The sequence below is a fragment of the Ambystoma mexicanum genome, chromosome 9, assembly GCF_040938575.1.
Source record: "Ambystoma mexicanum isolate Mex_15411 chromosome 9, UKY_AmexF1_1, whole genome shotgun sequence".
NCBI lineage: Eukaryota > Metazoa > Chordata > Amphibia > Caudata > Ambystomatidae > Ambystoma > Ambystoma mexicanum.
In genome coordinates this window covers 1,211,489,363-1,211,516,774 of record NC_090931.1, presented here as the reverse complement: position 1 = coordinate 1,211,516,774, position 27,412 = coordinate 1,211,489,363, and the positions used below count along the sequence as shown (strand labels likewise).

Sequence of the window (27,412 nt, the reverse complement as noted above, 5' to 3'; positions counted from 1 at the left end):
TATGTTGAGATGCGGGTGTGGGTCGGGTCTGCCTGAATGTTTGTTTTTGTGTGCAAGTTCAGTGTATGTTGAGATGCGGGGGTGGGGTGAGTGTTGGGTCTGCCTGAATGTGTTTGTGTGCAAGTGCAGTGTATGTTCAGATGTAGGGTGGTGTCGGGTCTGCCTGCATATTTGTGTGAAAGTGCATGCTGAGATGCGGGTGTGGGGTGTGTCAGGTCTGCCTGAATGTGTTTGTGTGCAAGTTCAGTGCATGCTGAGATGCGGGTGTGGGGTGTGTGTCAGGTCTGCCTGAATGTGTTTGTGTGCAAGTGCAGTGTATGTTGAGATGCTGGGGGGGGGGGGGTGGGGGGGGGGTGTTAGGGTCTGCCTGAATGTTTGTCGTTATTGTGTGCACGTTCAGTGTATGTTGAGATGCGGGGGTGGGGGGTCCTGGTCTGTATGGGTGCATGCTTGTGAGTTTGTTTGGTGAGTTGGGAGGTGGGGGGGTTCAGGTCTGTATGGATGCATGATGTATTGGTGTATGCGTGTGAGTTTGTGTGCCGAGTTGGGGGTGGGGGGGGGTTCGGTCTGTATGGGTGCATGGTGTATGCTTGTGAGTTTGTGTGCTGAGTTGGGGGACTCGGGTCTGTATGGGTACATGGTGTATGCTTGTGAGTTTGGGTGCTGAGTTGGTCGGTGGGGGTTCGGGTCTGTACATGGTGTATGCTTGTCGGTTTGTGTGCTGAGTTGGGAGGCTCGAGTTTGTATGGGTGCATGGTGTATGCTTGTGAGTTTGTGTGCCGAGTTGGGGGCGGGGGTTCGGGTCTGCATGGGTGCATGGTGTATGCTTGTGAGTTTGTGTGCCGAGTTGGGGGGTGGGGGTTTGGGTCTGTATGGGTGCATGGTGTATGCTTGTGAGTTTGTGTGCTGAGTTGGGGGGTGGGGGTTCAGGTCTGTATGGGTGCATAGTGTATTGGTGTATGCTTGTGAGTTTTTAGCTGAGTTGGGGTGGGGGTGCGGGTCTGCATGGGTGCATGGTGTATGCTTGTGAGTTTGTGTGCCGAGTTGGGAATGTGGGGGTACGGGTCTGTATGGGTGCATGGTGTATGCTTGCGAGTTTGTGTGCTGAGTTGGGGGTTCGGGTCTGTATGGGTGCATAGTGTATTGGTGTATGCTTGTGAGTTTTTGTGCTGATTTGGGGTGGGGGTTCGGGTCTGTATGGGTGCATGGTGTATACTTGTTAGTTTGTATGCAGGGTGCAGGGATGGGGGTTGGTGTATGTATGCATGGTGCATGCTTGGTGGCATGGGGCATAGTGTTTGGTGGGGGGTGGGGGCCATGGTGTTTGGTTGAGGGGTGGGTGTCATGTGGAATAGTGTTTGGTGGGGGGTGGGGCCATGGTGTTTGGTTGAGGGGTGGGTGTCATGTGGAATAGTGTTTGGTGGGGGCCATGGGGCATAATATTTGGTTGAGGGGTGGGGGCCATGGGGCATAGTGTTTGGTTGGGGAGTGGGGGCCATGGGGCATAGTGTTAGCATGAGTGGTGGGTGTCATGGGGCATAGTGTTTGCATGAGGGGTGGGTGTCTTGGGGCATAGTGTTTGCATGAGGGGTGGGTGTCTTGGGGCATAGTGTTTGCATGAGGGGCGGGAGCCATGGGGCATAGTGTTTGGTGGGGGTTGGGGGCCATGTGGCATAGTGTTTGCTTGAGGGGTGGGAGCCATTTGGCATAGTGTTTGGTTGAGGGGTGGGGGCCATGGGTCATAGTTTTTGGTTGAGGGGTGGGTGTCATAGGGCATAGTGTTTGGTTGAGGGTTGGGGGCCATGGAGCGTAGTGTTTGATTGGGGTGGGTGGGGACCATGGGGAATAGTGTCGCACTCCAAGAGGGTACCCAAAAATAAAGCTAAAACAGGCACAGTTAGGAGAGGTACATCGTTTGCTGTTTGTGGAAACCTGACTCAAAGAAGGTCTTACTCCTCTTGGACAATCCAAACAGCAAAGTATAGCATTCCAAAATAACGGAATGTCCAATCAAGTGTTAATAAAATATATATAATCTAATTAAACAGACGATATGCAATAACTAAATAGAAATAAATGATAACAATGGAAAATGTGTAGTACAAAATGTAAGTTTGAAATACAAATAAAAATCATTACACCTCAAAAACGTATTCTTTTCCATGTGTAATAAAAATTGGGGGTTGAAAAAGCCTCCTGCCATGCCACGCCCCACCGCGCCTACCACCCCACCCACATTTACTCTTCGGCCCACTATAGCCATCATGTAAGGTACTTTCGGCCCTCTGTCAAAATCAGTTGTGCAAACCCTGGTCTAGGGGGGATCTATGTGATCACTGCCCCACCCATAATGTTGACTTTTAAAATGCCGACTTTCATTATGGTGTGGCGCAGTGATCAAATAGATCACTAGTTCCCCATTCCCTGCTGCGCCCCCCAACCTACTTACCTTTCTGGTGGCACATTTATGTGTGTACCGCTGACTACCGTGTATTCCAGCAAGGTCAGTTCCCACCCACTTACATGGGTCGGAGCTGGCGCCTCAGGGTCCCCTTTTAAGAGAAAGGCGTTCTTGTCCCCTGCTATCCTTCTAATGGAAGCGGGGGACACCCCTGCTCCCCTTATTCATTGTAATGGGAGTCAGGACTTTTGTTCTGCACAAAGGCGCAGCAATGGGCATGTCGCAGTATGCAAGTCAATATTTTGGTATGATACCATCTAGGGTACAGCCCTTATGAGGACATCACACCCCCCCCCCACATACTCTAGCCTTTCCTCCTTCTGCTAACCTCTTTGTAGACAGTAGACCTATGTACTGTTATAAAGTAGACTGTTTCAAGGTTGTGGAAAGTACTGAGACGAAGAACATCAGGAACATGGATAATCCAAGTACTGGGATGAGTTGGCCACGCGGACTAATGAAGATGAAACATGCGATATAGAAAAGGGACTTATACAATAGACCCTGACACTGCTGGCCACATTGTATAAAAACTAACAATGGACTAAGCACTGTGTCTCAGGCAGCCGAGGAGGATGGCAGGCGTGCCGCATACCGAACATGGGAGATACAAACCTGTGTTGCTGATCCAGAGAGGGAGAACTCCAAGGACGCTGGCAGTCAGCCGTGTTTGATGATCGGGAGCTCTACAGGAACAGACCAGTGTCCAGCAGCATCGAGAAGAAGAGTAAGGGAAGCAGAAGGCAGCCGAGAAGGCCATTGCATAGCCGGAGGGAAGACCACCAGACTCCAGAAAAGCCAAACGGAATGCCCACCATCCAAGGAAGCCCCAGCAACGTGTCAAAGCCCTCAACAAGATAAAGGGTGGCACGGGAAACCCAGAGGGGACACGGATCGGCTTTCCCAGAGGACGCATGCAGTTGTCCCTAGGCCCCTTTGCAGCCATAACGCTTAGATGGCTGGGGCAGAAAGCCTACAAACCTACTCTTAATTTCAACAGTAAAACGAAGCCCGTTTATCACCAGGGAAGGGTTGAGGACCCCAGATACCACATAGAGAATCTGAGAGGGAGAGTCCCTCACAATAGTGGCAGGGGATGAACACACTAAGAGAAAGCAGGGTCGAAAACCCAAATCAAGAGAGTGATACAAGTCACTTTCCTTGTGGAAGTACTTGGCAGGAAAGTGAACCAAGTGGGCCAAACCGAAGAAGAAGAGAGGCTAGGGTCGCGGGTCATCCGAACACTCAGAGCTGGGTGTTATAGGTGTAAAGCCTAGTGAAAAGACGACATGGGGAAGGGACCTATTCCCCCTGGTTGTAAGAGACTGTTTTATGATTAGCAGAAGGGAGTCATTCTCCTGGCCCATCAAGTAATTTGTTTTAGGAACATTGTGACCTGGGGAAGGGAGCCATTCCCCCAGGCTATCTGAGACTGAACACCAGAAGAAGGGATGAATTCTCCTGGCCCACCAAGGAAATGTTGTGTGGAACGTTAAGCAAAACCCAGGAGAAGGGACGCATTCTTTTTGAACCAGAACAGGACTACTTTATCCCTTAGCTTATAGTGTAAGGGATAGAAGTAAGTTTTGTTCGACACAAGACAGTGGACACTTTTACTTTAGCAGACATCCCGACAGTCACCTTATACCTTTAGATGAGGCAGGGAAACCCCTCTTAGTAATAGGTAAAGATAGGTTTTCTCTCCCTTTATTATTTAATAAATGTCTTTAGCTCCAAACATGCCACCTTTATGTGGGAGACCACCTTATGCACTCTTACATACTTGAAGAAACTGGAGTAAACTATTTGGTATACACTTGCTAATATCCATTTTGTCATGAAGTGCCATTTGTGTAGCATGATATGAACAATTGGCCACCTAGTACAATGAAGATTCAAACACGCACTATACATTTGTTTGATATGGATATCACACTGAGTGGAATCAAATAGAGACTTGGAATATTTTCTTTCGCCAAAAATGGTATTATTGTGCAACAAAGTGTGAGGAACCAGGAATGAGACACGACACAGAGGACTCATGTTTGTCGTTACAAACATTTACTCAAATAACTAGCTTACATACCCAGGATTTCATGTTCTCATATGTACTATTTGTTAGAAATACCTTAAGGTAGTATTACGCTTTTCAGAAAGGTTCCATAAGCAAGGTGAAAAAAATAATTCACTACATTATTTGGTTATTTAATATTTTAAAAATGTTTTCTTGTAGACTACACAACACATTTTTTTTTGTTGTTCTTGAAAACTCACCCTGAAACGTATAATTGTATGCGAGAACAACATGGAGATTCCCGAGCATGATGACATGATGCTGACGGTGCCAACAACTATGGAACTAAATTTCAATATTACCAAAGTACATGTTCATTGTAAGGCTTGTTTATAAAACAACATTATTTGTTTTTCCAGTTGGAGCAAAAATATACAACTGATTCGAGGAACCGACTCTAGAAGGAAAATGGACGAAAAGATTGAATCTAAAATGCCGAATGCACCTTTTGTGTGTATTCGGCATAGTAGATCATATCGAAGACCAGAATACTGAACAGGGGAGCAGAGTTTGCAGGGGTGGCCTAGGCTCCCGCAGTTCGGTATTATGGACTGCGGGGGTGTCCCCCGCAACCATTAAAGGCAGTGCGGGGGACAGTTAAAATCCCAAAAAATCGAATTACAAAATGTGGGCTAGTGGGCTCTGTAATTTTGTAATTTGATCTTTTGGGATACGTTATTTTAACGTACATCCACTCTAGAATACGTGACAACTGCACATGGGAGAAACATAGAGATTCCAAGCTGATACCAGTGCACTTAATTGACTGGCTGTGTGCCTTGTTGATCATCATACTGAATTCCAGCCTGACTGGGAACTGTAGGCATTTCAAACTGAATGATATGTCATGTCTGTCGGAATGATTGGAATCAGGGGATGAATACATCTCCTTTTCCCTTCCTGGTCAACAATGTCACATCAATTACATTAGGCTGCATTTTTTAACACACATCCTTGTGCCATTACACAGCCTAGGTGGGTCGAGATTGCGAAGCAGCTTGATGGTTGACCGAACTTTCAGTCGAAGGTGATGCAGTGGTATTCCTTAAGCACTATTCGTAAGAGAGTTACAGAAATGAATGTTGCACCTCTTTATATAGCAACAATTTGCAAACTTATGGAATGCTACCAGCCATCACCTTTGCTTTCGCCTCCCATATGCCCCGCCTTTGGTTCTCGCCTCATATACACCTTCACCTCCCATATGCCAATGCTTTGCCAAGCCACAAACACATTTTAACTTTTTGGTTGGGAAAAGCCTTACTGTCCCTACTCTAGGAGGAATTTCCTTACCTCAAACAAAAACTAATGGCCTGTTCTTTGTCTAGATGTCCAAAGTGAAAAGGTCCTGTGTCCGAAATCCTATCCTACCCCTCGCATACTAAAACTAACTCTAAGGTGTTAAGGGTATTGTGTATGGCTTGAAAAGTGCACAAACTTTCGAGTTCAACTAAAAGTACAACGCCAACAAAAGGCTTTCCACTTAGATGGTATTCACAGTTCCTGGCAATGGCTCCATTCTCCAGGTTTCTTTATATTAAATAATAAAAGTCCACAACAATACTCAAGTTCGTTGCAGCCCAAGGGGATCACGCTCTCCGCTTGGCCCTGCAATTCGCTCCCGGGGATATGTTTCCCTTCCCCAGGTACTTTCCACATGTAATGCAGTTTAAAATCCTAAGGGCATGAATATCACTTTGGATTCTTCTTTTAAAATGTCACAAATGCAATTCAAAATCCTAGGGCATGTATGTTCCTTTTAATTCTCTTTGCACAATGTACCCATTTGCGTGTGGGTCCCAGACTCTCACAACACCTGGTGTATTACTTTGCCAGGTGCCTTCACAAGTGCCTGGTTCACTATCCTGCCAGGGAGTCTCCCAAAAATTCACAAGTGCCTGATTTACTGTCCTGCTAGGGTTTCTCACAAATGTTCACAGTGTTGTCAATTTGGGGTGCAGGTCTTAATCTCACACTAGACTTCAACCTTTGCCATGCTTTTAATGCCCAACAGGTTAGTGACCCTCATCTAACAGCTTGTTACTTTTCGTCACCTCTTCAGGGCTCTCTGCCCTCTCCCACAATGCGCAGCATTTGCCGTTAAGTGCCCCGGTGTCCCCCTTTCCCCGCGTGGGCTCACTGGCTATGTGCAGCTGCTTTGGCATCCGCTGCGAGCTTCTGTGGTTGCTGCAATTTGATGACGGGTCGGAGAAGCGTCCTGTCCTTTCTCTGCTCTTTGTCTGGATTCCGAGGTCTGGGGGTAGCGTTCCACTGTCACTGACTGTGCAACGTGAGAGCTCCATCTCTCCTGCTTCTCCTCCTCAGTGGTATCAGCAGTCCTTCGGAGGTGGGCAGCACTCGGTCTACTCCTCCCTCCTCTGCGGGCCTAGCATGCAGCTGGGCTCTCGCCTAGCCGTTCCTTCTTCCAACGGGAGCAGACTGCTCCTGTCAGTTTCTCTCCCTCGTGCAACAGCTGTTGGGGTTTTTAAAGATCCCGCAATGGCATCACTCCTTCCAACAACTACAGCGTGCTGTTGGATTCCGGGCTTTGCGGATCTTCTTTCATCTATTTCTCTTTCTTGTCTCAGTTGAATAGCTTGGGTCGTGAATATGTATAAAATAGTCTAGTTTGCGGTTTCCTTTTCTACAGAACAATATGTCATAAGGGCATGAGGAATGGAGCGGATATTCCTAAAAGGGAAAGGGGATACCATGTATCATATGGCAATATCTCACTCCCACCATGTGATCCACCCTCGCATAGCCACTCCCAGGGTCAGGATCAGATAGCGACAGCGGTACCCTTGCTACATGAGGAAAGGCTACCTCCGGGAAAGGAGTGATGACATCAGATTCCCTTTTGACTCACACCCTCTCAAATTTCTTTTCAATTCTATCACCATGGAGCATACCCTGAGTTTCTCTGAAACAGAAATTAATGACACCATTCAAGGCCCATCCATGTTCAACATGGAAGGGACCCAACAGCACCTAGCTTCGACAGCAACCGGCGAAGATCTTCTGAACCTTAAGAAACGCCGCTTCTGGACGGAGGTGCACGGACATTTCCTCAGAGAATATCTTTGCGTGAACAGGATCCCCCTTGGTTTCATAATACGGAACGAGCCAGCACTATTTCTAGATGATCAAGAATACCTCGAGGGCTTTAGCAAAATATCAACGAAATGCAGCCGAGACCTCATGGCTCTCACAATCACTGCTGCACAAAGAATACATTCTCACATTCTTAAAGATCTCAAGACAGAAGAGACAAAATTTCTATCTGATGAAACCCTAACCAATGCACGTGAGAATATGAAAGAAATCGACAAAGAACTTGACACCTTCATGGCAACAACCTTAGAAAAAAAGCATAAAAAGCTAGCGAAGGACATCAAGAACTTCAAGATAGAGCATATCTATCCTTATCTCGCTGCGGATTATAAAGATATCAAGGACAAAGAACGCATAGCCAAACAAGGTGGGGCCTCAAGAAATAGACGCAGGGGCGTTTCTTTCTCTGATACTTCGAGCTCTGACTCCTCAAAAGGGGATCAACCACAGACAAGAGGACGTCATGCCAACTTCGGCCAAAACCAGCCATTCTTACAACCTCCCAACATGCCTTTTTTAGGCCAGGGGGGGCCCCACAGGAGGGTACTGGGGTCCACCCCATCCTCCTAAATTTCCCTTCTACAACTTCCCTCAATGGGGTTACCCGAACCAACGCCGCAGGAGCAACTGGAGGCATTAACAATGACTCCCATCTTCAATCTCTTCGGCTCCCTACTGTCCAAAGATGAAAACTCACCATTAGCAAAAGGATTATCTTTCGTGCCTACCAATCATACCGATTGGCTCAAACTGGACCTTGAACTGACCAACTTTTTTCGCAACATCAGAAGAAAGGTTTATTTCCTCGACAAAGACGTCCCGTCGGGACCCAAGGACACCGGCTTGAGACCGAAATCAGATTTTCAGCCAAGAGACTCTGAAACACCTGCTTCCATCCTCTCGTTCGAGAAATGCATCCGGCAAGAAATTGGCAAATTGCAGTCCACCGCCGAACAGCACAGACAGAACCTGTCTTCAGGGGAAAGGAAAGCCCTTGCCACTCTAAGTGCCAACAATACTCTCGTGATCAAAAAAGCCGACAAGGAAGGTGGCATCGTTATACAAAGCAACATCCAGTGCAATACCATGGTGATGTCACTCCTCGAAGAGGAAGGCAACTACAAGAAACTGAAAAAGGACCCCACATCAGAAATAAAAAACAAGATCCAGCAAATAACAGGATATGCATTGGAACACAAGTGGATCACTGATAAGGAAGAGGCCTTCCTCAATACATCAGAAGGCAGAACACCTGTTCTCTACGCCCTTCCCAAAATCCACAAGAACAGTCACACACCCCCTGGCATACCCATCGTATTGGGTTGTGGCTCTATTCTCGAACCTATTGGAATATTCATTGATCACTTTCTCAAACCCCTGAGCCAGCAGACTCCAACATACCTGAGAGACACTATGGATACTATCACCAAATTCTAAAACCAACCATTTCACTCCTCAGAAGATCTTGCTGTATCTTTAGACATCAAAAGCCTTTACACGTCCATTCCGCAACAAGAAGCACTGGAATGTATCAGACATCACTTGACACAACATATGACACAGAGACGGGTGCCCATCAACTTTATCATCGAACTCCTCGAATTAGCACTCACCAACAACTTCTTTGAGTTCAACAACACCTTCTACCTTGGTGCAGTGTTTGCCCCCAGTATGGCCATCATTTTTATGTCCGAATTTGAACTGACATGTCCTCAACATGACCAACCCGTACCTTGAATCTGTCACCTTATGGTCTCGATACATTGACGATATTCTCTTCCTCTGGAAAGGAGAAGACATTATCTTGATGGAATTCTTTTCATGGCTGAACTTGCGTACCACTGCAATTCAATTCACCAGAAACAGGAGCAACCAGAAGATAAACTTCTTGGACCTTACCATAACACCCAAAGACAATAAACTTAAATGCTCTATTTTCAAAAAAATCCACAGACCGCAATACGGTCCTACATTATAACAGCCACCATCCCAAGAGCCTACAAGATAATCTCCTGTATGGACAGTTCTTGAGGATCCGCCGCAATTGCACCCAAATGGACGACTTTCAGAAACATTCCAGCGACCTTCAGACAAAACTGTTATCTAGAGGTTATCCCAAGAAACTTATAAAAAAAACACCCAGAAGAGAGCAAGATACACAGAGAGAGAGGCCCTTTTGACACCCAAAGACCGAACTGCTACTTCTGAGAATATTCTGACCTGTGTCACCACCTTCAGCCCAACCACTTCTAAACTCAAATCCCTCATCAAAAAATTCTGGCCTCTTGTTCAACTCAATCTTCCAGATGAACCTAAACCACGCATGGCACTCAAGAGGTCCAGAAATCTGAAAGAATTCCTAACCAGTGCCAAATCCAACAACACCCCAGCCCGTTCCACCTTATGGGACATGAGAGAGATCATTGGACACCACCCGTGCAGCCAGTGCACGGTTTGTAAACAAACCAAGAAACTCAACTCGTTCAAGATTGAGGGAAAGGAGTGGAAAATTAGACACTTCTCTAATTGTAAATCCACCAATGTTATATATATGATCCAATGTCCTTGTGTGCTACGGTATGTGGGCCAAAGTTCAAGACCCGTTCACAAACGCATCTTGCATAAACTAAAATCCACTACCACCGGCCTCAACAAGGCCCAACTGGGACCGTTCAGCATCTGAAATTCCTTTTCCAGTCACTACACACTCGAGTCCCCTCTCTGCTCTGTTCTCTGCCATTACCGATGCATTCACATTCAACAGATACCTTTATCTACCATGCTTCTAGGCATTGATACACACCCCTGTGTGCCTGGACATGTGCGCCTGTTCACGTTGCTATACACCCTCAGTTTCCATCTATGATGCATGACTTGTGTTACAACTCTATATTGTAAATGATGTATCCTCTGCTCCTACCTTTTGACGCAGATCACTGTGCATGCATACACAAGAACTTTTTCAACTTGTTTGCCTCTTACAGACATTTTTGCATATGTTGGTATTGCAGATCCATTGTTTTCACACGTTTCTCTGGATGACTGGCAGTCTCCACACCAGCACCACCCCTGGGGGCACGTTTTTCCTCCCCTCGCCCTTCAGGACGTGAATACCCTGCAACAAGCACTGATTTCGCACACAGTATGGCCCCCAGTTTGTCATTCTTTATAATTTACCTCCCGTTGTGTGCTTATTCATCATACACAACAGCCGTACTATCTATTTGCAAGGCTTCTGACATGCCGTTCTCCCTCTTGCCCCCCCTTGTTTGCGTAGCTGATCTTACTCCAGCTTTTCAGCCTATGCTGGATTTATTGCATTTCAACACTTCCCCTCCCCCACCCACCCCTGTGCTCGGAGCACATACCTGGCGGACTTCGCCCCCTCGCAATTTCATATGGATCAGCTGATCCCAGGGGCAGCCCTTCTCTGATGCCACGGGAGAGACCCTCTTACTATCCCGTGCTGTTCCTGCAGCAGCGAGATGCGTCCGAGACACTACCCGCTGGCTATTGCGCAGCTACAGCATTAGGTGCACGAGACACTAATCTTGCACGCACGCGCAGCATCATCTCACTCGGCAGCGCATATTTACAGCTCTCTCTTCCAGAGCCAGCACAGGCGCCATTTCGAGACGCCGGTCACAATCCTGCTTGCCTCGACTGTCTGCAGGTATGCCCACCCATACTTGAATGCGGCCAGGCAATCCTTTGCCTCATCCTCCTCTTGAGAGCGTCGCTTTTTCTCGGCTCTACAGGCCCCCATACAGGTACCCACTCGATCCTCATTTTTATCTTGATGCTTACCCTACAGGGCGAACCAGACGGAAAATCTCCTCAGAGCCACCCAGCCCCAATGACTACGCTCCCGAATCTCTCGTGAGACGGCCCCCCTTTCCATCTTGGTGGGACCCCACCAATTAGCTCCAGGTACATTTTGTCTCCCTATTTCCATACTACAATGCACTTACCTGCATATTTCTGCTTGCTTTATTTAGGCCCCCATACCTACCCATTGACCAACGCAATATTCTCTTCCCCCTCTTTTCATCCCCCCTTTTTTCTCTTATGCTCTACAGGTTCGACCTTCTCGGACCTACACCTGACCCCGCAATCCACCCCGAGGGTCCGGCATCAGCTACCCACAGAACGCCCGCCCATATCCCAGCCATCCACTCTACCAACGCCCACACAGGCTATATTCGCTTCTCTAACTGCCCTATGATGAAACCCTCCTGATTCATCCGCTCCAACTGGACGCACGACCAGTGGTGAGTGGAGTCTGTTTCTGGAACCTCTTTTAGGACTTGTTTTTAGTATTGAATGCTCCACATTGAGCCGCTTCAGCACCCTACAGCTGTTTTAACTGTGCTCTCATATACTTTCTCTACCTTTTCTTTTTCTCTAAACACAGAGTCTCCTGACTTCTTTGGCCCCAGAAGAAGGCTACCATCCATTCTGCCGAAACGTCGTCAGCACATTTCCCCAGAACATTACTGGGTTCCCATCCTGTGCTGCATTTCCATTTGCTAACATCACACCCAGGCGTAGACTAAATATGAGGTCAGACTTTAGCCGGGCATAGGAGACCGACTACCAACGTCTCCTCCATATGCACTTTCATCCTGCGCTTTCTACATTCATTGGCATGGAACATTTTGCTTACAAACAAACTGCCAGTTAAATGTACAAGTGAATGATCTATTTTCCATGCCTTTTGTATTTATGTCATAGTGAATGTATAACTATGCTTTTGTGTTCCACAATGGACATTATAGATTGTCATATATAAAAATCTACTAAAATGTTTTGCATAAAGAAAATAAGCATCAGCTAATTAATAAAAAGCTGCAATTTTGTATAAAAACGTTGGAATTTTGTATATGAATGGTGTATATGAAGAGATACCTGTTTGACAGCAGCAAGCGTGCTGTTTCTTACAGCGGTTGCCCAAACTGCAAGGGCACCCGTAAGGATCTAAAAATCAGTGTGCACTGAATTCACCCTGCGCACCCCTGAGATCCATAGAGGGCAGGACAACCCCCCTTGTTATGACATCAGATTCATCACAAAAAGGATTCGGGTTGGACAACATATCTAGTCAAAATGGATGCTTCTCATTAAAAGCAGATGAGGGTGAGAAAAAACGAGTGCAGGGGATATGTATACATCTCTACCCCACTCTTTGTCAATGTTGTCCTTTGAATTTAATTTCAACAACAGTTTGTGGTCAGGGCACCTCGCACGTATACAGCAGGTCACTCAATGTTCTTTGGGTTTGGATTCCTGACAGCTTGAGTTACAACCAAGTCTTTCTCTTTTGGGATGCTTGTTTTAGAGGTTGTGGTTGGGCACTAGTTAGTCTTTTCCATCTTCAGGGGTCCGACAGCTGAGACTCATCAGAGCAACACCAGACATTGGGTGCTCTTGTGCAACTGAGTGTCCATTTCGTTTCTCAGAGGATGTTTTGAAGGCCAGTGCCATTTTAGCCTACCACCATGGGCAGTTTCTTCGTGGCTATAGTTCCTGGGATGGGTTTCTGCCATTACACCTATTGGTTTTGGGCAGCAAGGGAGCCTCTGGGCTTAGCATCTCTTGGTTCTTGACTTCTAGGCAATTTTTCTTTTGTACCCGTGGTTGGGGTATGTCTGGCCTGTCTGCTTTGCTCTCCTTTTCTCAGAATTTCTCTTTGAGGGCAGGTTTTCTGTAGTGTCATTGGGGGACCAACCACACCAGATCTGGTGTATGGCTCTCAGCCAGCCCACCACTGGTCTGCTCTATTCTCGCTGGTACTGCAAGATTGGGCCCAGTCAGTCTTTGGCCCCTGGATCAGCAGGCTCTTAGCTGGCTAAGCCCTGGTATCTGTTTTGATGTAGGTGGCCGCCTTAACCATCTTAAGACTGACCTACATTTCCATGAATGTATTTAGGGCTAATGAAACCTCTTCCCCCAGAACCTATATGGGGGGTTACCCTTCTTACCCCTCCTTTTTCTGCACACACCCCTCTCGACTTTCCTCCCCCACCCCGATATGGGTTTTCATGCCAAAAATCGTTATTCTTAAGTAATTGCATTGTCTGTAACACATACCTAAAACTGGAAATTTTGGCACAAACATTTAGAAATGTATACCATCTGGGTCTCAATCGAACTAAGTAAGCCCTGGCTCTGCCCTCTGACTCAGATTTGCCCCTTCTGCCCCCACCGCCACTCAAGCTGGTGGCCCTGCCGGCTTGGAACCTTATCTTCAACCATCTCCTTTGCCACCTAATTTGCCTTCCGCTCCCTGCCCTCTCCTCCTCCTTCCAACCTTCTGCTCTCCTTACTTACTGCTCCCTACTGATTTTCCCTTACTTACATACCACCTTCTCCCTATTCTCTTCTCTTTCCTACAACTGTCACCCTACTTTGCACTTGACCATCGCAAGACTTACTCCCGAGCCCATCCTCCTTTTATACTGCAGGCTGTGGGCTAGTGGAAAAGCTCATGGGATAACCCCTAGCACCTACTCAGGCTTATTCCCTGGTATTGCAGTTTGATCTGTTGTGCTCATCTCCAGCCCTGATGCATTAAAGGGCTATTAAGTGCAAACATGCATCCCCAAGCTCCATAGGCTGCAGACACTACGCAGGGCCCGCCACCTGGGAATCAGGTGGCCCAGGTTACTGCCTGAACCTGCCGCAGCACCTCCCCATCCATGGTGTGTTCCTCTCCCCTTTCATATTCTGTGTTCTTGATCCCTGGTACCTAAACTGCAACATTGCTCTCAGGGTAAGCAGCGGTTCGTAATCTGCTCAGCAGGCTGCCAAAATTTCCAGGACATTGCTATGAATAACTGTTTTGGGCTATTGGGCTGTACCTGGGTTCACAAGCACTCAGAGCCCTTTGGGAAATACTATACTTCTACCTTTTGTGACAAAGTCCTCTGCCTGTACATGGGGATAGGGGATGTGGTGGTCAAAGGGACCAGGAAGGCTCTGTGCATGGCCACTTTAGAAAGGACTCTGGGGTTAATCAATGCCTCAGCCCCATTACTCTCCACTTTGGGCCCAGCTTTTGGTGACTTGCAGGGAGCAGATTGTGTGGAAACGTGACTGCAACAAATAGTTGCAAAAAGCAGAGATGTGTCCCCTGCAAAAGGCAGGTAAGATAAACCTATGTGAGGGCAGTCTGTTTGCCAGCATTTCATGCACGCACAGGAATATAAAGATGGTTGATGGGCCCAAAATAGGCTTATTCCAAGTTGACACACACTTCAGCAACAGGTGTTTAAATGTTTCAAATCCTACCACTCTGATCCTTTCATCACACCAATCGGGATACGCTGGCCTACCCATTCCTACCCAAGGTGGTAGGAGGGGCTAGGCAACTATAAAAGGCATGGGCTGTTTCATGGTGGTGTTAGCAAAAGAGATGCAGAGAACGTTGCTGGAGACTGCGGCAAACAGGGAGGTGGTTAAGATGAAAGAGCATAGCAGTGGATTGAGAGTGGAGAGAGTAGTTAAAAAGAGTGGCGGCTGCAGGAGATAACAGAGGGAGAGAGGAGGATGGAAGGAGACACCCAGAGGAGGTGCAGAAGGTGATACCAGGAAGAGGTTGGCAAGGAGGATGTTAGATGAGAAACTATAGACGTAAAGGGGAAGGCTTGAGGAGAGACTAGAGAGAGTGAAGGCTGTAAGGAAACATAATTAAAAAGGTCAGAAGAGACACCAGGTGGGCAGAGGAGGAAAAGACAAACAAGTCGGAGGACGTTAGGAGAAAAATCAGAAGATATTGGAGATATTCCCCAGGACGACGTCTAAGGAACTCATGGTGGCAACAGTAAAGACAGACAAGTGATCACAGTTCAAGAGTGTTAATTAAACAGTAAATGCAAGGTGGACAAACGCCTAAACTAAGCCTAAATCTAAGATGGGAGCAAGCGTCGACCGTCAAATGAAAATAAGGCAGTCCTAGTTGTGTCCTGTCAAAATAAAAGGGCCTATACTAAGAAAAACATATTGCCAATCCTTACACTAAATGCAAAATAAGTGTGGGATAGGGTTTCAAATAAAGAAAGAAGTGTTCTCAAATAATATGTCAGGAAGTGATTGCCAGGGTTTGCCTTCCATACATTTTGCGCATGGGACAAGGTGGTTTTCCGGAGCACAGCACACACTCGAGTTTTCCCAGCACGAGACAGCAGTTCCATATCAGCTATCAGTTTCTTCGATGGCTAAGTCTCTTTTCAATAAAAGTCTCTTGCCTTTGGGGCCTGATAGTCTCAACAAACAAATGCAGTTTGTTCTATGAATGCTTTGGGTGATGGCTTCACCCCTGGTTCCCCCTCTTCTGGGCGCCGACCCCACATAAGCCGTATTCCATAAATTAACAAAAAAGTTCCTTTCTGCTTACAGGTTAGGTGATGCTTTTTCACCTCTGGATCTGCCCCTCTTCCGGGCTCAGAACTTTCTCAATGAACTTCGGGTGATAATGGTTCACCCCTGGATCTCCCTCGACCGGGCTTGGATCCCAAATGACAAGGACGGCAGTTCACTTCTCCTTGTTTTACGACACTTGTTTTCACAAATCTTGATGTCTTTTTAAACAGTAGCACAGGATTCAGCCCTGTATGTCGGCCTCACTCTGCTGGGTTCACTCTGGCCACCTTTTCAAAACAGTTAACTGCGGACACCCCTCAGTAGGGTTCCCTCCTCTGAACACACTTTTCATAGGGACTTCAGGCTTTGCCCCTTTTCGGTAGCATCCCTCTGCTGGGTTCACTCTTTGCCAACCTTTATGAAACAGTTCACTATGCGGCTTTAGGCTCTACCCCTTCTCGTTAGCATCCCTCCACCAGGTTCACTCTTGCCAACCTTTGCGATGCACAGTTCATTCATTCACCTCACCAAGCAGGATTAATTTCCCATTCACTTCACAATCATCTGTCGGACAAAGACTTTTGACTGTACAGAGGATTTTGCAAGACCTCTGCATGACCCTCTTTTTGCCTTCTTCCAAGGCCTTCTGGTTAGTTTAGTTTCAACAACCGGGTACTCGCCATTGCTGAACTCATCTGCTGCTGGTTTCCCTCTCCAAATACGAACAGTTGTTTGTTTGCTCAAAGATTAATTAGCCACTTGCTACTTTTCGTTCAATACAGTTCCGTTTCTTATCGATACTCCTCGCGACTCATTGGCTGTGATAAACCACTTTGCTTTCTTTATCCTTCGAGTCAAGGTCGGTACCCCGGAGACCAGAGCCTCTACCTGGCTTGGTTATCAGCGGAGGAGGGTCTTGCGTACCATTGCCATCTGCTGCAACACACGCTGGCTATTGTTCACTGATTTATTATTCCTTCTGCAGAGGTTGCACGGGCCTTGGTCAGAAAGGAAGGTCGATTCTCTCCTTTTCACCCTGCACCGTCTTCCTCCTACTCTTGAACTGCTGCGCTGAGATAGCTCTTATGTCGTGCCGTCTGCCTTGCTCGTCCTGTGCTCTTGTGCTCCACCTTTTATCCCTGGGGGGAAGGGAAAGGGCCGTCAGGTGTAGGTGTTTTTGGTCAGTTGCCTGACCCTTGTGTTGGGACATGTCAAATAAACAGCTCTGGTGTTAGTCCGCTGTCTTTCGTGTTGTGCGAAAGTGTTTGTGTGTGTTTTGGAATATCCTATGTGGTAGGCTGGGGGAAAAGATGTTTAAGTACTGCATCTCACCCGTCCGTGCCCCCGCCCCCACACCCCAAGGACCCCTCATCCAGGTGATCCTCCCTCACTAGTCCACCCCCAGGAACTGGATCCAATACCGATGGCTGTGTCCTGGCCACTTTGATGACATCACCGGGGACTGGCCAGGGAGACACCGTTAGGTTTCTCAGATGGTGAAAAATAGATTGGAACAGGTGGAGGTAAAAGCACTAGCCACGTGGGGAGGAGCTAATGGAAGAGTGACCAGTGAAAAAGAAAGGACAGGAGGTGGAAGAGAGGATCCCCTAAGCAGGAGATTGTTGTGACCTGTCAAAGAGAAGGGAGATAATGGGGTTGTGGGGAAGAGAGCCAGTACTCAGGGAGTGGAAGGCGCCAAGGAATAAGTAAAGCCTACAGGCAGGTTCTGGTTACTAGGCTTGTGGTGGAAGGTCTTGCCCATCACTATCTACTTTGGTGAGCCAGAAGGAGGACTCTGAGGTGTCCGGTCAAAGGGTCGACTACAAAAGGATCGAATGCAAAAGGATGGACGCAATAGGAACGAAAACAAAAAGGGTCGAATTTTGTTTAATTATTTTTTTTGGGTTTCCGTATAGGTAAAAAAAGTGTTTACCACAAAAACTGGGGTTGCTCCCCCCAAAAAAAAAAATGTACAAAAAAAAATATTTTTCGATCCTTTTGTTTTCCGTCCTTTTGATTCGATCCTTTGACCATTCGATCCCTTTGTTTCGATCCTTTGACCTATAACTAGACTCGGACCCAAAGCCATTGTGTTAAAACCGGTTTATTTAAATAAAATGGGAAACACCTTTCTATACCTATTGCTAATAGGGGATTCCCTTCTAACAAAACTATACTAAGGGTGCTCATCAATAGTCAAAATAATAAACAAAGTCCTCTGTCCAAACCCATCTTCTATCTGATCCTACCACTGAAGAAAATGTTACTTCAACTAAGCAGAAGATCATGCCTTCAGAGTAATGTAATTTGACCTCTACTGGGTGTGCTGGATATCATTTTCTGTCCTTTTCATACAAATGCAGGAAAAGGCTCTCCAAAAAAAAAGGACTAAGTCAAGTTCCTGAAAATATTGAACATCTGAATTTGTGTAGATGGAGGGCTATCTCCTAATCCCTTTTCACCACGTGACTGGGCCTCTTTTCTCTGTATTCACATTTTGGTTGCCTTGGGTTCTTTGTTTTGTTCTATATGTATCTCCTTGTTCTCCTCTGGTGCCCCCCCTCAGTTTTACAGTCTTAGTTATTCCCAAGGGTTGTTGGTTACACTATCAGATACTCATTCCTTGGTGCTGGATAGTGTCTGTACACCGTTTGGCTGGTTATAAAACTTGGGTCTTCTGACCTCTCATTTGTTCTATATTTATCCCTTTGAGCCCTGCTGGTGCTAGTGGCTCTCCCAGTCTTACTCATTTCCCTGGGGTGCTGATAACCCCTTACCAGCTAATCTTCCATTAGTTTTCCGAGATATAATAAGGAGCCAAACAGCGTAGTGTCTGTACGCTGTTTGGCTCCTTATTATATCTCGGTCTCCTGCCCCCTCACAATCCTTATGTTTAAGGTACTATGTCTCTTTCTCTGGGCCCTTTGTGTCCTTGATCTGAGATTGGGGCAATTCTTCCTTTTCCCCCTTGTCCTCTCGGGCTTCTCTGATCCCCTCCAGCATGAGCAACCCATGTTCCTTCTCTGACGTGCGGCTTGCTTTGGTGAGGCGGCTTCGACTCATTTGCGGTGTCTTTCTCCTCACTTATCTCGATTTCTCTTTGCTTGTCTATTTGGGTGCCGTGAGCGGAGGACTCGTACCTCTCTCGCATCTGTACTTGGTATTCTTCCTTGGGCTCTGGGCCCACCACATCCTCAGCGTGGTCACGCCTGCAGTGGGAACCAGATTTGGTCAGTCCTGGTCTCACTGCGGTTGCAAGGCTCATCGCCTGTTCGGAGGCATCTCTCTCCTTCTCCACTGAAGGCCTGCGCCACAGCCAGCTGTGCTGTGACACGTAGCTCTGTCTCGAACCGACATACCCACATTGGAGGCTTGCCTCCACGTATACCTTCTCCTCCAATCAAGGTTGATTACGATCTTATTCTTGTCCGTGACCAAGATGGGGCATGTTGGTTATGATCATCTTTCAAATCTTCCGTAACTAGCATTATCTTGAGCCAGATGTTCGTAGATATTTTCAAGATTGTTTTGTGTCCCATGGTTAAATGAAATTTTCTTCTTAAATTCCCCATGTATGCAGATAGTGTCTATTGACTTACACCACAAGTTGGCGACCACCAAAGTTCCAGCTGCAAACGCAGAACGGCAACGGTTCTACCGAGATAGCCCACTGGAGAGCTGGACAGTCCACTGGGTGGTCAAGGGACACTTCCGAAAGCTCAGGACAGCTGGACCCTCGAGAACACATCGCGATTGGTTGGTCCTAATAGTCCAGGGGTTGAAGCACTGCACAGGGCCTTCGCAGACCAGGTAGTCCAACAGGGCTTCACCGGGCCAGGCGCAGGAAGGGATGCCAGCCTCTTCAGGAGTCTTTAGTTCATCAGTTAGCTGCTCTTCTACGAGGTATTCCTGGCTCCAACGCTGATCTGAAGAAATGGCCTCAGGAGTCCTCGTAATCAAAATCCAGCATGGAAGCAAGTCCTAGCCCACTAATGGCGAGCATCTGCACCATTCAATCAGGGACAACTATTGGCTTCACTCATGCCCCATACCCAGACTTTCTGGCACCACAGATGTGGAGTGGAACTAGACCGACCCACCCCATTCCTGGGTCTAACGCACAAAGGCCTCACTAGCTAGTGAATGATGCAGATTTCCCAGGCAAGTGAATTACCTATGAGATTTCCTGACCTGGCAAGGCAGGAAGAAGGCCAAAGAAAAATAGGGCCAAAGAACAAGTGAAAATCTTGTGGCGTGGCCATTTTAGGGCATTCGCCACGTTTAGTGCTATATGCTAAATGCAAATGCGCACACTAGAAATAACACACAAATTGTAAAAATGTAATTGCTGATACCAGTTTGTCTTTAGGCACATATAAAAGTAACCAAAAATCCCAAGTGTAAAAAGCTAGGGTGATACACAAAGGTATCCCCACTGCACTGCATTGTAAAATGCTGTGTGCAATGTTAAAAGGCTACACAAAATAAAATACACAAAGGGAAACAGTTTCCCAGTACTGATAGTCTGAAAGACTGATCAGTTTCCCCATAATAAATTAGAAAGGGGCTGGGGAAGTGAAGCTGAAGGCTTTACTTGTCCTCGAAAAGACAGAACAGGCTCAAAACCAAACAGATTGCGGGTCCATAGAAACTATGGAGCGAAAGTTGCCAAAAGAGAAATCTTTCCTAACACTGTTTTGGCAGAGACAGGCGGAAACAACAATGGGCAGAGCGATAAGAGGAAATATGATGGATGCACCTCTTAAAACCTCATTCAGCGGAGATGCTCCCGCGTAAAAAAATACTTGCTCCGTGGAGCTGTTCTGTCAAGCCATGTGAAGGGACAACCTATGGTCCTCATCAATCTGGAATTTCATCTTTTTTTAATAGATCTTTGTCAGTTAGTCAATCCCTCCCAAGTCATGGGCCCGTTTGTGTTGTACAATAAACATCTTTGAACTTTGCTCGAGTCCTGAGTTGTCAGTTGATCCAACAGCTGTGACAATAGAGAAAGGTGCATTATTCTGATCACCAAGTGATATGTCCGTGCAACCACTTAGTGAGCATGGGTGTATATTTATGTGGGACATATCTGCTGAGCTTGCCTGGCGGTTCTCCATTATTGGTAATGCATCTTCAACCATTTTTCGATATGTGAACATTGAATTCAGTCCTCTGAAAATGATATTGACTGTAGTGATGATGCATGCTATGGCTAAAGATCAAAAGGCACCCAACATGTAATGGTGCAGGTGAAATGTGTTTATGATGTTGGGCTCAAGCTTTGATGTTTATAGTAAACCAGACAGCCAAAACATATTTGTTTTTTTAGGAATGAATGAATCGGACAGCTAAATCGTGGCATTTTTATGGCAGATAGTTCCAGTTAGGCGTTAAATGTAATCATCCACAGTGGCACAGGAGTTTGGTCTGTGCTTGTAAGCCATACGTGCCTTTGGCCTTTGAGTGTTTTTTAAGCATTGCTAAGAGAAGCACTTGAGGAGGTAGCTTGGTCTGTGCCTGAAAAAGCCAACACCACATTTTAACACAAATCATAACTGTGTTTTGGGTGGCGTTTACTGACACTACCTGCCTAACTTACCATTAAATCTATAGATGTAGAGAACTCTTTCTGTGACGTGTATTCTTCTAAGTACACATTATTCCTAAAGCACTACTGTTCTGTGGAGACGGGGATACAATGGAATGTATTGTATGATGGTGTGCATTACCTGAGATCCTCTTCATCTCCCATCTCTACTCCCGCCTCTCTTAGCATGGCCAAACCTTCACGATACTCCAGCCTCAGAGTGGGCTCCAAAAATTTGAATGGTTCACAAGGAAACTGCTTGCCCACCGTCTGGATCTCAGTTTGAAACCTGTACCCCCAAAAAACAAATAGAATAATCATTTAGTTTACCTTTCCTTGCAAAATACTGCATAAACACCTGCAAAGTGCTAGGATCTCCCTCAAAGAAAAAAGAAAAGGTTACTCACCTAAGAAACAATGTTATACCCCTGAGTTCTCAAGCACTTTCCATTCAACGGTGGTCAGAATAATGCCACCTTAGGGACTGTACTTGAAAAGAAAAGCATGTTTTCAGCCTTGCCATGAGCTGCATCCTGAGACCCAGCTGTTTCCAGTTAGCCTCACCCCTTAGTTTGGAACTACCTCATTAGTTTAATAGTGGTAACTGAACAAAGTAAAAATATTGCATGCATTCATTGTCCATTGGTGCAAAATTTCAGTTGTTTAGATGGTCTTGTCGCAAGTCAAATCCCAATATGAAAGTATGTCTACCCAATATAAATGTTAACCATTATGAACATTCTGGGAGACTTTGCGGCAATAAACAGATCGTTAAAGGAAAATAATTATTTATTTACATTTTGTTAAGAAAGAATGTTCCTATTAAGAAAATATTTTTGACGAAAAAAATGAATTCAATGTGCTCGATTTCAAATAACGTTTTCTTAATCTCTCCTTTTCAATTTTGGTTTTAAGAATGAGTAGTCCTTGGTTTCTCCTCTGGTCAATTTTCTTGAATTATATACATTACATGTTTTAGCAGTTTATCAACAATTGGCCTTCATTTACATTAATATACTCTATTAATGCTTTTGAATGGCCCTCAGATACTTCTTTCAGTTGAATCCAGTACCAATCGGAGCTACTAAGTAGAAGGGTAACCAATTTAAAGAAGGATCCTGACACAAAGGAATACACTCTTAAAAATGATGAAAGCAAAACATGAAAAATTAAAATTGATCTCTTCCTGAGGATCCACATTTAGTGACGAAACACGTGAATGTGTCAAAATTTACAAGGATCTAAAAGGGGGATTCATGAGGATTAAATGGATTCATCACAGGATTCATATAAGGTCCTTTCGAAGACAAATCAACAGCAGAAACATTTTAAGAATTACTGAGGACAGATGAAGAGGATACAAGTGAACAATTATCAAATAGATTTTTTGAGGATTATTCAAAAAATCAAGTCGATGGATTGACCATATGATTGAGGCCTCAACTGAAACAGTATCTGAGGACCATTAAAAGCATTGAGAGGATTCATGTAAATTAATATTAACGGTTGATAAACTGCTAGAAAATGTAAAGTATACAATTTAAGAAAATTGATCAGAGGAGAAACCAAGGACTACAAATTGATCTCGGTTAAACATTTAAAAAAAAGACAGATTAAGAACACTATCTGCAATCAAGCACATTGCATTTTTTTGTTTCAGTCAAAGAAAACGTTAAGAAGAGCATTCTTTCTCAACAAAATGTGAATAAACAAATAATGATTTTCCTTTAGCTATCGGTTTGAAATTATTGGTGCAAAGTCTCCGATTACCTTCATGTTTTGTAACTTGACAACTCTGTAGTGATGGAGAGTGGGGCATTGGGTGTAATAACTGGGATTTGTGAAGGTATCATGAAGCAAAACACAGGCAACAGATTCAAAGTTCAAAATAAAATGGTTTATTAACTGGATGGTTGAAGGCCTAACTTGCCCTTTGCTAAGGTGGGATTTCCTTGCCTGAACAAAACTAAGGAAAGTGAGTCAATAAGTTCAACTTAAAAGTGTGCCTATGTCTAAAATCTATCCATCTGTGCCGTCACAACTAAAGCTAAACAGTGTGTAGGGATGGCAACAATAAAGGAAATGTTGATCATAACAATGTTCTAAGCTTCTTCCAGCTCCTAGCTTGCCTTTTAGCTTTTCTTCCCCAAGTTCAAGAACGTTCCACAAACGTTTCAGGATTACAGTTCTCAAATTCAAAACCGTTCCACAATTCCTCAGGATTCCTTTCCCAAGTTCAAGGCAACACAGTTCCAAAGAAAGGGGCCTACAGGGCTCCGTCCTCAAGACAGCATTAAAGTTAATCAAGTCTCAGGGTCCCCTTCCCCAACACTTCAACTTGCCAACTTACACTTGGTCTCAGTCTTTCAATGCTCAAAACAACTCCAAAACAAAATACCCCTTTGTGATAAGCTTAAAACTTCAATCAGCTTACTCCTTCTTGGTTTGCTTTAACAGGGTCTTTGGCTTTCACAGTCGAGGGTTCCCTGGTTTAGGAGCAGTTGTCAGACCACACAGTCTACCCATTACAGGTCACACAACCAGAAACCCTAGGCTCTTGGACAGGTTCTTCAGCATCTGCCTTTGTGTGAATGGTCCCATTCACTTGGTTTCTCCTCGTCAGCCTCTGGGCTTTATGCAAAGGTCTCACCTTCACTTGGGTTCTCCACGTCAGCCTCTTGGCTTTGCCACACTGTCATATATCCTTGCCCAGTCCTGGGCCAGGCCACACTGTATTCATACATAAAGTTTACTTTGTGGCGAGTTTACTTATTTTTCTCGCCTTGCGGTCATGCTCTCTCGCAATCATCCACTCTTGCTTCTTACTTTGCTTTCGAACAGGCAATGTCTTCTTGCCTCTCATATTTATTTAACATCGGATCGCAACTTTGCCCATAATGGTTTCATTCCGTTTGGTATTCAACATTTGTAAGCATTTGCTTTACAGCTTACTTTTCACCCAACCCGCGGCTCCTGGTTCATTTAATTATTCCCAAGCTGTTTTGTTCATTTGGCATTTGCCTTGCTTCCCCCTCTCACCCCCAGGAGCGCCCCAGTTCAAGTGACACTCTCCCTTCACTCACCAGTCTCTTGCATTCACTCCTGGCAGCTGCGCTGTTCGGTTTCTTTCGTTGGCGTTCCTTTAACCGCAAGCCCTGCTTGGACTTCTGCTGGCGAGCGCAGAAGAGCATCAGCTCTGCTTCCCTTACGCGGATGCTAGTCTCCCACACAGGCCTCCCTGCTGGTCTGTGTGTTGCTGGTTCCCCCCCTTCGTATACACCTGCAAGCATTTGACAGCTGCAGCAAGTAGGTGGAGACGCAGTGTTAGCGCTGCAGCAGCAGTCAGGCTGAGAGCGACATGCTGGAGAAAGAGAGCAGATGAAGAGTGCCCTTAGCTGCGGCTGGAAGCTGTGAGAACGGTCGGGACACTGTAGTGGCGTTGGCAAAAGAAATCACAAGCCGGTTGGTAGAGCGGCTTATGGCGTGCCCCTGGAAGTCCCAGGCCCGGAAAGAACTGCAAAGGAGGCAAGGGCAAGAGGAACGGGTAGATAAGGGGAGCCAAAGAGAAACAGTGACAGGGAAGCTCAGCGAAAGGAGACTGCTGATGGACCGCCAAGCCCTGAGAGCCGTAGAGAATCCTATGAAGAAGCCGAGAAGCCTGGGAGGGAAGCCTACACCTGGTGAGCCCCACTGTAACAATGTTGGTTACCGGGAAAGCTGCTGCCACGCTAAAAAGCAGCACGGCTCAGCAGTGTGCCCATAGTAGAAGGGTTGGGACACCAGGCGCAAACCAAAATGAACATAAAAGGGAACGTGAATAATACAGAGAACCCTGTTAGTTCCCAAACCCAGCTATGAGAAACATAATAAGAACACCATAAGTCCTGGCAGGGAAGTAGACCAAGCAAAGGAAATAAAAAGGGAAGTAAAGCCTGAGAGAGGCCAGGGGGAAGAAGACGTTCCTGCGTAGCCTTGTGAACATATACAAATTAAGTGCAAAATCCTGATGGGAAGGAAAGTCCGGTGAATAGTGAGTCTGGGACACTCACCCTTATTACAAAATTGTGCTTTGTTGAGAGTTGAGACCAGGGGAAGGGATTCATTAGCCCTGGAAACTGTGAACTGTTTTATTAGAGTGTGATTACAGGAAGCCCTGCAAGGTGAGTAGACCAGACAGTTACAAAGAATGTGCAATATCTAAAGAAGCCCTGAGAAGAAATATCAGGACTAGGAAAAGGATTGTGTTAACCAGGAGAAGAGGAGCAAAATCCTGTCAGAAAAATATATCAGAAATCCTTAAAGAGACAAAACTACAAAACCAGGGGAGGTTTGTGTGCCAGTGTTGTTGCTGGCCTAGAAAGGTACAAGGAATCGATGTTTATGAAAACACAGTGAGTAAAGAGAAATCCCGGGAGGGTAAGGGAGCCAACCTCTGGAGCAAGGACGTTTTATCCTTGAACTTTTGCGTTGGAGCCATTTAGTCTTCCTTTGTGAACACTTTTCTAAACCACCCAAGGTTAAAGACATTACCATCTTCACCTTAGTTTTAGTTTTTAGTGGCAGGAACAGAATAGAACTTTGGACAGGCTACAGTTTTTGTTTTGGTCATGCGGACACAAAGATGCTCTGTTTTTGGTTTAGGTAGGGCAATTACTCTTAGAGCAGGGTCAGAGAGTTATTTTCCCATCCCTTTTATTTTCAATAAAAGTCTTTAATCAAAATCATGGCTAACTTGTTCCGAGGTTCCTTTGTGACCACTCACACCACCCTAGTTATAGTAAACCGGGGATCTCTGAGAGGTTAGCCAAAATCCAATCAAGGTAGCAATGGAGAGCAGTCAAGGCTATTCTCAGGATAGTGATAGTGGGATCAATGAGTCCACACTGAAGTGCACAATTCAATGCAGACAGGAATTTATTTTGAAAAAAACAGTGTTTATTCTAGGCCTCAAACATACACAAAAATGAAACGAGCAGATGATAATATTGCACAGCTCGCAATAATAAATATAGCTGCAGTCACCTTAGGTTCTTAAAATGCTTTCAATTACTTAAATCAAGAAAGGAGGGAAGTAAAGCGATGCAGTAAAGATAGGATCTAGCCACAAGTGATATAACCTAGCTTCAGCAGAAGTCCAATCCCTATGAAGAGTGGGGCTTTGTGCCTAACAATCACAATGCTTTTCCTCAGAATGTATCTGATGCAGGTAAAGTACTTGTGTAGGCGATAGTTCAAAAGAAGAGATGTAAAGAAGTTACTAGGCAAGTACAATTTTTCTTATCTTTCAGGTTTTACTGCTCAGGTACGATGACCAACAAGCAATGGAATGGAAGGATACAAAGAGAATTGTTCTCAATATTATCTTATGGAGAACACAGGGAGACAGCGGCTTTGAGTTTACTTACGTCCGTACTCTGATTTCCCCAGAGGAGTGTGGGGGTGGGGGGGGGAGAGGGGGTAACTGTAGGTTGATTTCCTATGGTTGGTTCCAAGGAGAAGTGTTCAGAAGCTGCGGGGGCAAGGATTCTTCCAATCGGGCCCAGGAGCAGAGTGCAACAACACTTCTCGTTGAAGAAATGCAACCCTCTTCAGGACCACAGGATGTGGGAAGGCAAGTTCTAGCGACAGCCACTGCACACAGATAATGGCAGGCGCACTTCCAGTCGCGGTTGTAGAAGTCCTTCGAGAGCAGGATCCCTTGAGGTTTGGAGGCTGAAATTCTTTAGGAAGGTGACTTACACCACAAGCTGGAGACCACCGAAGTTCAAGCTGCAAACAGGGAATGGTTCTAGCGAGGTAGCCCACTGGAGAG

The 27,412-nt window shown here is 45.8% G+C and overlaps 1 protein-coding gene across 1 annotated transcript in view; it reads right to left on the bottom strand.

Annotated features, from left to right (window-relative positions):
* DARS1 (aspartyl-tRNA synthetase 1) overlaps positions 1–27,412 on the bottom strand; it is a 985,274-nt gene that overhangs the window by 89,686 nt on the left and 868,176 nt on the right. The window contains exon 13 of the mRNA XM_069616538.1: positions 21,743–21,889. Coding sequence (XP_069472639.1) covers positions 21,743–21,889 — 147 coding nt within the window. The remainder of the gene's footprint in view (positions 1–21,742; positions 21,890–27,412) is intronic.